At 44.3% G+C, this 14,288-nt stretch overlaps 1 protein-coding gene across 1 annotated transcript in view; it reads left to right on the top strand.

Annotated features, from left to right (window-relative positions):
- The window catches only part of TMTC4 (transmembrane O-mannosyltransferase targeting cadherins 4), a 1,375,572-nt gene that overhangs the window by 1,059,379 nt on the left and 301,905 nt on the right, over positions 1–14,288 (top strand). The window contains exons 13-14 of the mRNA XM_069637004.1: positions 11,491–11,598; positions 11,712–11,853. Of these exons, the coding sequence (XP_069493105.1) occupies positions 11,491–11,598; positions 11,712–11,853 (250 nt within the window). The remainder of the gene's footprint in view (positions 1–11,490; positions 11,599–11,711; positions 11,854–14,288) is intronic.

A 14,288-nucleotide genomic window follows, 5' to 3' on the forward strand; every position in this document is an offset into this window, starting at 1 on the left:
TGCCTTAGGGGCTAGTTGGGCTTTATCCCTGGGGTAGAAGAGACTGAGCAGGTCAGAGCCAATCTAGAAGCCTGTTGCCTGTGCCGAGTCAGTGTGCCCTACTATGCCGGGCTCTGTTTGCGACCAGGGAGGGCAGCTGATGTTCCTGCACGTACTGTCCGTCTGCCCCGCTCCAGGCCTGCTCTCATTAGGGGGGCTGGTGCCGAGGTAACCGCTGAATCATGCAACGGGAGCGAGGGCCGCCAGACATACGAGGGGGTGGGGGGGGTAGTCTGCTCGAAATACTCCTAGGGGCTGAAGCGGCCGGGACACCACCCCACCGCTGCTCCCCCGTGCTCCCTCTCCACTAAACTCGGTCCTCACCTCAGGCCCCTGCGGGCCGATGCCTCCGCAACTCCGGCAGGGAGCCCGCTGCCGCACTGGACCGCTTCCTCTCTTCGGAGGCCCGCCGACCCCCGACACGGCCAGAGCCCAGGTCTCTGCCCACCACGTGTGCGGCGGCTGCTGCGGGCCCCTCCAAGCCAAGCCCCTATCCGCTGTGCGCCGAGTCTCCAACGCTGCGTACGCCCCGAGCCTTGGAGCCTCATCTCAGTGGGCAGGTCCGGTGGCTCCCCCACAGCCAAGGTAATATGAAGGGCTACTTCCCCGTGCCGCCAGAGGATTTTGCGCTGGGGCAGGCCACCGATCCTCCTTCCTCTCCCAGCCTGCGCCACCCGGGTAAGCGCCACGGAAATTAGGTTCACACGTTGGGCGGGGAGGGAGCCAGGCACTTAGCTGGACCCGCGGTCACTCTCCAGAGGCTGACCTTCTCCTTCCGTTGTTCGGAGGGACGAGAGCAGAGCCGTGATCCCATCCCGCCTCAGCCCGCCATCTCTGACAAGACAGGTTTCAGTCGGCCCGTTGCGTCTCTTTTCTTCCACGGGCCTCTGTTGCTCGCTGGGCTTCGCGCCTCCGTTCCTTTTCCCCTGCTGGATACAGTCACGGCCACAATTGCCCACGGGAGCAGCGGACAGCAGCTTGTTACTTTTGTGCACTAGTCTGCCTGTAAGGGGTGGTGGAACCGCTTAATTCAGGTGGAGAGCTCCGGAGCGCCGTCGACGCATGTCTATCTGGTGTCAGCGGCCATCTTGGAATCCTTTTGTCCATTTTAACTACTTTCATTAATCTGTCTTTGTCAGGATTTTTCCTTCTATCTTCAAAACTGCTAATGTCATTCCTTTACTAAATAAACCCTCTTGATTCTTCCAACACTGTTAATTTTCGTCCTATTTCTTTTTTCCTTTCTTTGTCTAAACTCCTTGAAAGACTAGTTCACGCTCAACTTTTACTCTCAATTCTCAAAACCTTCTTCCTCCTCACCAATCTGGATTTCGGTTTGGCTTCTCAACTGAAACTGCTCTTATCTGTTTCCATTTCCATTTCCTATGCTCGCCATCTTAAGCTGTCTTCTACTATGATTCTTTTAGAATTAGTGCTGTGTTTGATACAGTCGTTCACTCCACTTTAATCACCACCCCCTCTTCCTTGGGCTTTTCTGGTACAGTTCTTACATGGTTTAACTCCTATCTTTCTAATCGTTCTTTCAGTGTCTCTTGGAAAGTTTCTTCTTCCCGCTCCTTCTCTTCCCCTCCTGGTGTTGTTCACCTGGGTTCTGTTCTCGGTCTCTTTTGTTCACTCTCTATACCTCTCCATTAGCTTCTTTAATATTTGGCCATGGGTTTGAAGTCCACCTTCATGCAGATGACACCCAGATTCTTGTATCATTTCCGTCTCGGGAGGATAGCTCAGCGGCAACTTGGAAGTAAGACGACACTGAGCAACACAGGTTCGATCCCCGGGCCCACGATTAGAAACTTCTGGGTGTTAAGCGCGTTATAAATAACCTATCATATTATATCATCATTCACTGATTATATTCAATAATGTCTGTCTGCTTGTCTAACTGCCATAACATTGTTAATGGCCTCTTGTTTTCTTTGCTTAAATCCCTACAACATGGAATCCTTTTCTTTCCTGCTTCTCCCAAAATGTCTTTGCCTCTTTTTATATCCTTCACACAACTACAGCTCACCTTCTCAAGACAGGCTTGTAATTTAGGTATTATTTTTGACTCTTTTTCTTTGCAAACTCAGATCACTATGGTAGTCAAATCCTGTTGTTTCCAGTTGTATGACATTCTATGGTTCTTTCTCGTTTTCACTACTGTTGCTCTCTTTACGTTGGATTTCCTAAATGTCCTTATTCCTTTACACCCCATCTTGCACTCTGCAGGTACAACTATTTTTCGTCTTCCTATATCTGCTCTTATTTCTTCTTATCTTGCTCATTTAAATTGGCTACCAATTCATTAACATTTTGAATATCAGATTCTTTGTCTCGTCTTTAAATGTATACATGCTTTAGCTCCTCCTTATCTTTGTTCCCTTCTATCATTATATCAACCATCTGGTAATCTCTGTTCTGCTACACTTTTTTTCTGAATGTCCCTCATACTCTACGTGCTTCTTCACACTTCAGATCATCCCATCTTCTAGGTCCTAAACTCTGGAACGCTATTGCACTTAACATTCATTCTTGTTCTTCTCTTTAACAATTCAAGAAACGTTTAAAATCTTATTTCCTTCAATCTGCCTTCCCGCACTCTGGCATGTAAATTTCCCTAGCTGTGGTGTTTTGAATCATTTATTAATGTTTTGTACTTGCACTGTTATCATGTACAGCACTTTGCATAAAAGCACTATATAAGCATCAAAACAATAAACCGGTACGGCAGTGGATAGCCATGACCAATTACATTGGTAGTCCGGCCAGGTGTCAACACTAAAGACATTCTGTCGTCCTTATCAATTAATCATTTTATATGCAAGTCTTTTACTTATGAGGATATACTTGAGGTGCACCTGTAATTCTTGAACTTGTGGCTATCCTCACGATTTGACGAGACTGTGTTGTATGTCGTTAGAATAAAAGGAGTCCTAACCTTGTTGCAGTAAGGCTTCATGAGTATTTTGTACCAAAAGGAAACATAAATTTAGAGTAGAATTGAAGCTGACGTTATTGAGTGAGGACCTTTCATGAAATTCAACCAGTTTTATATCCTTGGTTGATAGGGCTGCCAGATCTGGAAATACCAATAAAAATGTCCAAAACTTTTGATCTGTTCAGGGGTAACCCCTAATCGTCCTTAAATGCAGACTCCAAATTTATACACAGAGCATTACCACACAGTATCTTGGTTCTTCGATGTAGATAAGCGGGATCAGTCCTAGCCTGATCACCCTGAATTGCCACTTCACAGTGGTGTAAGTGAGGAACCGTCTTGATAGCCATGACACTTAACCTCACCCCCTCCCCCATCATCAGACTGAATCTGTTTAGGAGGAGCTATTAGTTTGCATCCATCCTCCCTAACACTGTCTATGGGGCTACTGAATAGGCCATCCTCAAATCTCTCCTGACCGCCGTCCTCACCAGCCATTCAGAAGAAGCCCTGAATGTCTACCTGCTGTTTCGATTTCTTCTTTTTCTTTGTCGTTTTCTTTTTGGCCACTTCTTTGTCTGTGAGTACTACACTGCTTGGGAGGGCATCTTGAGTATGATTAGCTATCCCAATAATGTTTCTTTAACTTTTTCGAGACCCTTTCTGATTATTTTTTTGCGAGGTTCTTATTTGCCCTCCTGGATGGAACCTCATGCTTGTCAATTTTATTCCCTTCCTTTAAAATCTCCCTCAGAGGCGCTATTTCTTTTTGAAACATAGCACAAAGTGGAGGCACATCAGTAAAACGTTAATTCAAGTTGGTGGAAGGCACAAGCTCACAATGAATCCCCTGACCTGTTTTTTCAGAAAGCAGGTGTGGATTCCGGGTTTCGGATGAAGGAGCAGACTGTTTTAATATGTTAATTATTCTCAGTATTTCTGCCAGGTGGAGGGTGTGGGATTTAACATCTACGATGATAATATTGTATAAGCGCACAATCGATTGCAAAATCAAATTAAGGTCTGCGATCGAACTGGCCCTCAATGAAGAGCCATGAGTAACTTCAGGAAAGTCTGAGTTGTCATATCAATGGGATGATACAAGGGAAATAACCGTATCCACTTGAGTTCCTTCCGTATCACCCGAAGAGTTACAAGTGTGGTTATCTGAAGGAATGAAAAGACAAAGTGATGCGCTGGCTGGAATTCAAAGTGCCAAGATTTCTTCTTCCAAACTCGGAAAGGCCTCGAACAAAGTGATGTTTTGCACTTATGATTGATGCGCAATATGAAAGGCTTAGGCTTACTTCACGTTATCCCTCCTCATTGGTCACACATAAGTTGTTAGTTGGTCCAAGGCCTATGTTATCTTTTACAATGACTTCACTATACAGGAGCACTTCCTGTTGGGGAAAGAAAGAGGTATTTTTGCTTGCCCCTCTGCTACAATGCCATTTTCGGCTCCAGAGGATGCATTATTTAAATTGTGCACAGACTTGTCCTCTTTGCTCCTGAGGTATAACGCTTTTTGCCTCCTTTCATTTTGTAATGTGAGAAAACTAGTGGAAGCGAAGAATGTTACACTGCAACACTTTAAAGAGGGGGTTGTGTCCTTACTGAGCCTCCACAACTGAAATTAGTGACGTGCTCTCACCCAAATGTAAGTAGCCTTAATCTGAAGGGTTATGAAACATACACAGGCTTTATCAGCCTCAAGTTCCGCCCGCTTCAGGTGTCCTAAAAAGCTCCAAAGCATCAATGAGTAAGAAAGTGAATAGGAAGATTAGGCTCTTCGAACTAGTGGCAAAACCACTCCATTCAAAAGTACAGTGAATGAGGTGACTTTAATTTAACTGCTGGAGTTGGCAGAGCCAAGAATGATTTCTTATGGGAAATCAGGACGAACATAGATGCTCTTAGCATTTAAGGGATTAAATCAACCCAGCAGACCGACTCTCCAACCTTACCTTACTGCTTATTTGTGTTGGGAAGGAAAGAGGGTCTTCGTCCCCCCCTAGGCGATTCCAAATAAAAAACAAACCATAGTTCACAATTCGAGGGAGCACGGAGAGGGGGCTTGCATGCAGGAGGGTGCATGATTGTGTAGTGCATGCATTAGTAGCTATAATGATAGAGGCTAGTGTAAATGCCATCTTAGTTGTTGGCAGCCATTTTGGAACGTAGGCCCAAGCGCAGTGAAAGCACCAAACGTGTTAGTATTAGGCATGTCTTATTAGCACAGACATAACCCACACCAGGAGTGAGCTCCAGCGAGTTACAAGCCTGTCCCAACACCTCCTGCTTCAGAGTTTCAATCCTTCTATGCTTTGATACCAAGACCCCCACATACCACGGTGCCAGCCAGGCCTAGACCACAGGCCTAAAGCGGTCTGACCCTCGATCGATCACAAAGATCAGAAAGCAAGGCTATCTTGCCTTCACATTTGAGTCACTTGATTTATGCTGTGAGGTACCAGGCAGGGATGAAATTATAGCTCAAAGCGAGGGTGGAGAACCTTGGGAGGCTGCGGCGCATCTGGGAATGAGTGAAGTATGTGAGTCAGTATGACCTCAGCTCTCCTCCTGGGCCCATATGTGTTTGCCAGGTGAACTGTTACAATGATAGAGTAGTCTTGTTTTCAAAAGTAACTAATTGCTTATTAGGCCCTGTTATACTGCAGATGACGAGCCCAGCAGCACCCACATGGACGGAAAAGAAGGCTGGGACCAATAGCCTAGTATCCCCTATGGAGTGGGCCGCCCATGTATAGGGTTGCACCAACCAGCTTGATGGCTTTTCATTGTATGTAATGACGACATAGATGACGCCAGATGTCGTTTTAGATCACTGCATACCCCCAATTTCGCAGAATCTTCGACGGCAGCAGAGTTCTTTGTTGATGCACTTCTATTTTGTAGAAATAATTACTTGTTATCCTTGCAAGCAGTCTCTTGGGCCTTTTTCCCTAGCGGTTGTATTTTTTCTGGGGAGAGCGTGCAGGGGCGTGCCTTCACTTGGCCACACCTTCACCTCATTTTATAACTGAGTGTTCATCAGCCGGGGCCCATTTTCTGGGTAATCGCTGAAGCACAAGAATGCTGCTTCTTCTGCACGCAGGATCCTCCGCGGCTCTCGGCTCCACATGGGGCACCCTCCTGCAGGACATAGTAACCCGAAGACCCACGGAGAACTGCCTCTACGACTGATGCTTGGGGAGATCCTCTTTTAGCATATACAGCCCCACAAAAACGTGCACATTATTTTTAGATAACTGCCAGTGTTTTGGCAAAGAATCTGAACGTATATGTTTGTATCCAAATGCTGGACTTTAAAAAAAGCTTCACAGCGGCAAGAAATACCCAACAAATAACCCGAAATAAATAAGTGCATAGTTAAATCATTATTTTCACAACACTCACATAAAGAGTGAGAGGACTGCACACAAAGAACCTTTAAATTCCCAAATAAAGTTGAAAAATGTTGAATAAATTCACCATAACATTTTAATTAAACAAAGCCTCAGGGAGTTGATGAAGAGGTAATGATATGATAGGATGAGTCATTTATAACGCGCCTGTACACAAGTGTTTCTAGGCGATGTAAGACGAGGTAGGGAAGACAGCGGAAAGACAAAGCAACTGAACTTGCTAGGCCTAGTGTCAATCGGATGGTGCAAGTGCAGGGGGGGGTGGGGTAGAAGTGCCAAGAGAGAGAAGGGGACGTGCAGTCCGGGCAGGCAGCTCTGGGTAAGTCAAGGAGGCAGGGGACTGTAGGGTTACAGATACAGCCCCTAAGTGCACGGTAGGCCCACAGGCAGTGCAGTGGCTACTGGTCATGGAGGAGCCTGGTGCCCATAGAGGTTCAGAGGGTAGACAGGCAACCAGTCAGCAGCGCAGACAGCTAGATCAACAGGGGAGAGGGAGAAAGAACGCAGAAGCAGGTTCTTGAGCTGCTTCCAGAACCTCTGATGGTCCTGCTAGAGTTTGAGAGGGGCAGGGAGGCACCTGCAGAGGAGAGAGATCTATCCCCCACTCTGCCTGGAGAAGCATCTGACCCTCATAGAGTTGGAGGTGGCTGAGCGAAAGGCTCAAGAAGGAAGATGTTTAGGAAGAGAGAGTTAGATGTAATGTGGGCCCCAGAAACCCTTGTGGACGATGCAGAGAGTCTTGAACTTGATCCTTGCAGCCACCGGGAGCCAGTGGGGAGATTTTAGGGCTGGAGGGATACAATCCCTTGGCTTGAGTGTTGCAGTCCTGTTCTGGATTAGTTGCAGAGGGCAGAGAGTAGAGGAGGGCAGATTTAGAAAGAGGCTGTTGCAGTAATACAGCCTAGAGAGAACCAGGGCTCTGGAGACAGTGATCTTCTGGGGGAAAGTGAGAAAACGAAGAATACCTCTGAGGAGGTGCAGCTGGAAGTGGGCCTTCTTGGAGAGGTCCGTGATTTGAGGAGAGAAGGAGAGAGTGGAGTCGAAGATTACACAAACGTTTTTTGCCTCACAGGAAGGCGCAGGGAGAGGGCCCAAGGATGGCAGCCAGAGTGAAAGAGTGAAAGTGGGAGCAGGTGTTCCAATGAGACACGTGTTGCACCACATGGTGCTTGTTCACACAACAATCAACATACAGACCTAGTCCTACTTTCATTTCTAAGGGCTTTAGTGCTGCATTGTAACAGGAAGTAAACCCAGCATCCATTTTATACTAATGCAAGGCTCATAGTTCTGAGGTCACTACCCTAACTAAAATGCGTTTAGGCCCAGTTGGTTAAAGTGGGAGCCATGTCAATGTTAAACTCAACCGTTAGGACCAATGTTGTTAAATTAGCCCATTATACATGCCAATGATCAATACAGACACGGGCCAAAGTGTAACCGCATGTACTAGCAGATAAATAAAGCCGGCAAAAACTACAAAACCTGTAATTAATGGGAGGCTGCAGTTTGGACGTAGGCGGCATGCCGTATTTAATTACCATAATCATATCTAGGGCAACTATAATGCCACTGCATTGCCACGCGACTACAAAATGCTGAAATTACAAATACAATGCTTCATATGCAAAAACATTAACCAGTGAACATTTAAATGATATAATCACGGATATTAGGCAACTGTGAAACTGACTCACATATAAAACGCCAAGGTGACTAAAGAACACCTTGAAGAGACATCCTGGCATCATATAGATAGAATAACATAAGTACAATGCACCTGGCATAGCAACCATAATAGAATTGCAAAAAATGCAGAATTCATCATCCAAGCAATAAACAGGAAACATGGATTCCAATTAAAGTGCATAGTGCACAGGCGATCTACCAGTTGTTCTACTCAAAACTTCAAGAGCAAAGTGCTTTGTGCGAATTAGAAAGTGTTAATGCAACACATATCCAAGCATACCAGAAGTTCAGGGCTACAGTGCCAATACTATAGATGAACATATACCAAATACAGATTAAAACAGGATGACCCCATCAATGGCCCTAGTCAAAGCAAAGTGCATAGTGCTAGCAGCAAATCACGGCACTCAGCAAAATAGCTGGATGCCCATGAGAAAAATGAGCCACCCACCATGTTAAGTTGAAACACCGTTGAAATAGGCATACATAAAATGAACATAGAGCCAGATACAGCATTCTTTCAAAGGGTATTAGTGTGCAAATACAATTTGATTCCATGCAAAGTGCATGTACAGTATTAAAGTGCAATTAAACATGTCCAATGCAAGAAAGATATTAAAGTGCTAAATAACTACATCTATGGGCCATGATCAAAAATAAGGTGCATGGTGCGAACCACAAAACGAAACCTTTGAAAAAAGGGGCGAGATCTCACTGAAAAATAAAGCCCACCATCACCAAGGATCCAAGACCCATTGAGTGGGCCCATGTAAATAAACTAAGGGCCAGAGTACAACTAAACATTTATCAGTGGGTGAATTTGGATCATATTGGCACATGGAACCAAATACTCAAAAAAAACACGACCTTTTGTACATATCTTATCACAGCACCTGAATAAAATAATAAAAATCCTCACATAAATAAAACAGACATGTGGATGAAAGCTGAATATTAAAAAAAGACAAGAAATGGAACTGCATCAACTCGTGGCTTCTAAACTCCAACAAAAGTGTACAGTTGCTCATAGTTATTATTGCCTTTGGTGTCCAAGTCCAAAATCATTTTAGTTTCAGGTTGACATAGTTTACGCTTTCTATCACCTCCTCGTGGATGTACAGGTAAATTTCCATTCCCAAAAAAGACAACAAATCGATATTGCTCTCATTTTGCTCAAATACATGTTTTGCTATGGGATATGAATGGTCATCAGTTCTGATAGCACGCACATTCTGGAGTAATTGCCCTTTCAATTTGCATGTCGTACTGCCAACATACCATGTTTTACTCAAGCAGCTGCAAACATAGACCACGTGCATGTAATAATGTGTTGAATAGTGCACGAAACCCCCATAACAGGATGCACATAAGTGTTAGAAGGTACCGCATTGATGCACACTTTACATTTTTACACTTATGAAAGCCCTTGACTTGACATCTATGTACCTGTAGCCGCATTGATGTTAGCAGAGGGTAAAAAGCTAGACACCAATTTATCTTTAGTTGAATGCGACTTCCTGAAAGTAAGGCAAGGACCACTAGGCACAACACATGCCAATGCCTTTGAATAATATGTCTGATGCGTCTTGATATGTACATAGTTGTCATTGTATATATTCATGTATAGAATGGTGACGGCATCATTTAAATGAGCTGCATCTTTTGGGTTGCTGCAAGTGTTTACTAAGTTGCTGTGCAACTTAGGATGTCATCGCATCAGATGTGTATTTTGTCTCAAGGCAGCCTGGAATGTTTTCACTGTCACCTATATTGGCTGGGGGTTCTAACCGGGAGATAAAGCAACACACGTCTTGATGGGTTGTCAGTTACAAGACTGTTGCAGGAGGGCCTTGTACTGCTTTATTTAAATAAAGCTGATGGACTTTTACTTGGAATGAGTCTTCTTCAACTTAACACTGATATTTTGGGAGGTAGTACAAAAAATGAGTATGAATTGAGCCTCCCGTTAGGTTAAAACTGCGGCGATTAAAAATCGCTCAGCGATTGAAGCTTGTGGCTTTCAAATAAGCACTCTCAATTACTCCACAGGCCAGGTGCTTGAAAATGATGAGCTGCTCTAGAACATTCATCAGCAAAATTCAAAATGTCTGAACAATTGTGATGATACCATACGAATTCACCATAAGGTATACCTTTTTTGCAACTCACCGAATGGCTACTGGTGGCATGGAGGAACAAGTGAATTTTCAAAGAGCAGTCTTCAACCCTTGAGCATCAAACTTGACACCGACATCCAAAAACACAATTTCTAATTGAGAGTGTGTCTCAGTAAAGCATAAATGAATACTGTTTGGATTCAGATGTTTGACAAATTGTAACCAACTTGACTTATTCCCCTTCCAAATTATGAATACGTCTTACTTTTTCAGTATATTGGCAATTCAAAGGCTGCCAAACATTCGTATCTTCCCACCAACTCGTGGTGAAATTGGCATAGGGAGGTGCCCTGACCTAATGGTAAAATGAGCTTTCAAATAAAAAACAATGTTGTTCCGACAAAAGGCAAGCATCTCAAGAATCATCTTTGTATGGGACAAATAATTCAAGCAACGTGTATCCAAATAATGTTTACACACTTTTACACCGACCATTTGATCTATTTAGGTGTACAATGAAAATACATCAAGAGTAGCAAGCATAAGCATTTTCCCCAAGGATTTTTGTTTACATGTTTCAGAAAATCTTTAGTGTCCCCCAAATATGAGGGCAGAGTGGACACAAAAGTAAATAGTGTCTCGTCTATGAACTTGGACAAGTTTTCGAACATAAATAAATCATTGCCCGGTCTCAGAGTTCCAACCCAATAGCGAAAGTTTGGTTAGCTGGTTTAGGAATAAGACGTTTGCTAAAATAAGAGAAGTTGGAAAGGCTTGCACAGCCATTTTGATATGTGGTTGTTACATGGCTTTTTTTTATCAGTTGTCCAACTGCTGTTCCCATGTGAAATATTGTTGTGTTAGAAGAGTGGTTTGCAAAAAAGAGGTCTGGCAAATAGTTTGGCTTGGCTGCACTTATCTCATGTTGCTGTATTGACCTCCTAGTTGATTTCAGTGCTCCCCGAGGTAGGTCACTTATTAGTTGCTCACTAAACATCCCTTCAATTAATATGTCTCTGATAGGACAGGGATATATATTGGAGTTTTTCCTTCATCTAAAAACCATTAAATGTTGTTACCATTCTAAAATGGATGTTTTACACTGGTTCAAAATGGTGCTGATGTGCTCCTGAAGGAAGGAAAAGAAACATGGGAACTATTGCCACAAAAGCAGCGCAATAGCATTATGGCAATCCTAGATTGGGAAATACATGTTTTCACAATTAATAATATGGTTCTGTGATTCATCTGAGCAATTCTTTTAATTGTCTTTCAGGTTGAACTCCAAATATGTACATGCCATGAACAACCTTGGTAACATCTTAAAGGAAAGGAATGAACTCCAGGAAGCGTCGGAAGTGCTTTCCTTGGCTGTACAGATACAGTATGTGAAAAAGACTTCCCTTCACTGAGCAGAGCAAATAAAGCAATGTATTGTGTTGTGTTTTGTATGTAGTTCCGGCTTTATGTTTTAATCTTGTTTTCCATGTTTCCCAGGCCTGATTTTGCAGCAGCGTGGATGAACCTTGGAATTGTACAGAATAGCCTAAAGAGGTTTGATGAAGCTGAAAAAAGCTACTGGACAGCAATCAAACATAGAAAAAAATATCCAGACTGTTACTATAATTTAGGACGTCTGGTAAGTTGTGTTGTGTTTCTTGTGCTGAAGAAAAGGGAATGTGTACATAAACACGATTGGCTGAGTGTTGTAATGGAACCCTGGTATCTTTACTGCTGTACAGGGTTCCACATTCTTTTCAGTTGAAGGGGCTTTGTGGCTGGGTGGATGAGGGGTCAGTTTCCTGAAGAATAAACTTCATTGTTTCACTTACTTGCTCTGGCCTCCCTTGCTTCACTGGCGACGAGGAAGAGATGAAGTGTAAACTTTGTAAGCTGATAGAGGCTGGGATGATGGAGGAGATGGAGTCCTCCGAGTAGTTGTCATCTGTGGTTTTAGTACGCAAACAGGATGGGGGCTTTAGGATGTGTGTTGAGCTCAGGGAACTTATTAGCATCTGGGTGGATCGACACCCTTTGCCTAATATAAATTAACTTTTGGTAACCATAGGACAAGCTGTGTGGGTTTCCACATTTGACTTATCCTCGGCATACCATCAGATAAACTTGCACAAAGATTCTCTTCTTCTCACGTCATTTGTCACACCATTTGGGGTGTCCAGATTTTGTGAAATGCCATTTGGTTTGACGTCCGCGTCGGCCGTTTTCCAGTGGTTGATGCAAGCATTGTCTGGGGAAGTCCATGGAGTGAGCTACTTCCAAGAAGATATACTAGTCTGGGGGTAAAGATCAGAGGAAACATGACTAGAGTGTTTTGGATAATGCAGATTCTGCAGAAAAGTGGTTTGACTGTGAAGTTGGCTAAAGGTCCGGTGGGTGTTACCTGTGTAACCTATTTAGGACACACATTGGGTGTGAATGGCATAAAGCCTAGGGAATGTTTGGGTAAGGTGATGAGGGAGACACCATCACCAGTGAACAAAGAGCAGCTCAGGTTGTTCCTGAAAATTACTGAGTACTATTTATTTAATTGTTTTTTTATAATGCGCCCAATACCGTACCGGAGTTTGGTTTCTAAGCGCGGAAAAGACTGCGTGTATGCAGGCATTATGGAAGAAAAATGTTAAGTTCATTTTGATCCGAAGAGTATGACTGTGCTTACTGTGGTTGCGAGCATAGTTGATTTAGGAGCGGTGATGGAACAGTGGCATGGTGGCAGATTCAGACCAATTGCGTTTGCGTCTAGAGTTCTCAGAGATGCAGAGAGGCATTATGCAGTGGTCGAGAGGGAGGCTTTAGCGGCTTCTTGGGCATCTAGACATTTCAGCACATGTTTGTGGAGTATTCCGTACATGATTCGGAGGGATCACAAACCCCTCATGTATGTATTTACTACTAAAGGCATGGGATCTGTGTCTCTCAGGATATCAAAATGGGTGGTTGATCTGCAAGAGTTTAATTTCAAGATGGAATACATTGCCATTTCAAGAAATGTGGTGGTGGACTGCTTGTCAGAGTTGCCTGGGGTAGGTCAATGTGTGGAACTGGAGTGCGTGACAAGTGCCCAAGTTGCCTGCATTCTTCCTGCAGTTGACAAAAGTGAGTGGGAGAGACAGTGTGCGGAAGATGTGGAATTGGCCTGGATCAGGGATGTTCTGCACGTCGGGTGGGAGTACGTAAATGTCAGAGGAAGGAAGGCCTATATGCATATCTTGAGTGAGTTGACAGAGGATCCGTGGGAGATCACGAGAGGTGATAGGTTGATTCTGCCTCTCAGATTGAGGCCCAGTATTGTTGAGTTGGCGCACCAAGGCCATTTGGGTAGGTCCTTGACCAGAAGGAAGTTGCGAGAGTCATACTGGTGGCCGGGAATGGATGAGGAAGTGGAGGAGGTTGTGAAAGCATGTGTGGCATGTTCTGTTAGTGATAAAAGCAAGGCGTTGCATCCGCGGCACATTCATCCTGTTGAGATTCCGGGTGAAGTGTGGTCAAAATTGGCGCTGGACATCCCATGGATGGTCTCGGAGGAGGATAGAGATTTGTGGTGGTTCTTGTGGATTACACTTCACGGTGGGTGGAGGCTGTTGCGTTGGAAACTGACACTGGAGAAAATTGAGTTTATGAGTAAGGTGTTTGACGGGAAAGGTGTTAAAGCTGGTATTGTAACGGACAACTAAGTTCAGTTGTTTCGCTCTGTATGCAGACGTTGTTGAGGGACCTAGGCATCAGGCATCACAAGACATCCTTATACAGTCTGTCGGCCAACGGTTTGGTTGAGAGAATGAATAGGTTTGTGAAAGGGGCTATTCAATTGCCTATTGCTAATGGTTTGGAGTGGAGTGTGGTAGTGTCAGAAGCATTGGCATCCTATAGTTATATGCTGTCATCTTTCACAGGTCACTCACTGTTTTAACTCATGAGCAGCAGAAAGGCCGGTTCAGGGTTGAGGATGGTTGCTCTTGGCGGCAAAGTCCTCACCGAAGTGAACATGTCAGAGGTATTGGAGAGAGTATGTGCCTGGCAGGAGAGAGTTGGGTTGCAGCAAGTGGGAAGAAA

Source organism: Ambystoma mexicanum, chromosome 7p, assembly GCF_040938575.1.
Source record: "Ambystoma mexicanum isolate Mex_15411 chromosome 7p, UKY_AmexF1_1, whole genome shotgun sequence".
Taxonomy (NCBI): Eukaryota; Metazoa; Chordata; class Amphibia; order Caudata; family Ambystomatidae; genus Ambystoma; species Ambystoma mexicanum.